The sequence below is a fragment of the Asparagus officinalis genome, chromosome 1, assembly GCF_001876935.1.
Source record: "Asparagus officinalis chromosome 1, Aspof.V1, whole genome shotgun sequence".
Taxonomy (NCBI): domain Eukaryota; kingdom Viridiplantae; phylum Streptophyta; class Magnoliopsida; order Asparagales; family Asparagaceae; genus Asparagus; species Asparagus officinalis.
In genome coordinates this window covers 3327634-3328088 of record NC_033794.1, presented here as the reverse complement: position 1 = coordinate 3328088, position 455 = coordinate 3327634, and the positions used below count along the sequence as shown (strand labels likewise).

General features: G+C 37.1%; 1 protein-coding gene across 1 annotated transcript in view; it reads left to right on the top strand.

Annotated features, from left to right (window-relative positions):
* LOC109846565 (clustered mitochondria protein-like) overlaps window positions 1-455 on the top strand; it is a 20686-nt gene that overhangs the window by 13131 nt on the left and 7100 nt on the right. Inside the window, exons 15-16 of the mRNA XM_020415815.1 lie at window positions 1-105; window positions 195-284. Coding sequence (XP_020271404.1) covers window positions 1-105; window positions 195-284 — 195 coding nt within the window. The remainder of the gene's footprint in view (window positions 106-194; window positions 285-455) is intronic.

The following is a 455-nucleotide window of genomic DNA, read 5'->3' as shown; positions in this document are numbered from 1 at the left end:
TATCTTTTGGATTTAATGAGGGTAACCCCTCGCGATTCAAATTACACTGGTCCCAGCTCTCGATTTTGTGTTTTGAGGCCTGAGCTTGTCACTATGTTTTGCCAGGTATTCCTATATTTCCCCCCTCATCTAGAGTATTTTAATGATAATTCTTGTTTCTCTTCCTGATTATCCTCTATCTTAATGTGAGCAAGGATGAAGCTACAGAGGTGTCACGGTCACAAGCTAAAACCGAAGTAGTTCCAATAGCATCGGATTCTAAAAATAGTGTAGCTGATGCAACGGTGAGTTCTGAAATTTTGAAATAATTCAGTTTTGAGATATTTGGTTTGAGTTCTCCACTGAGAGTGTGTTTTATTTGTTTCTTTGAGTTCACGAGCAACTCGAAGTTAAGCATAAGCAAATGTATTATCATTCCTTTTCTTCTAGATCTTTCTTAGTGTACATGAAATTTG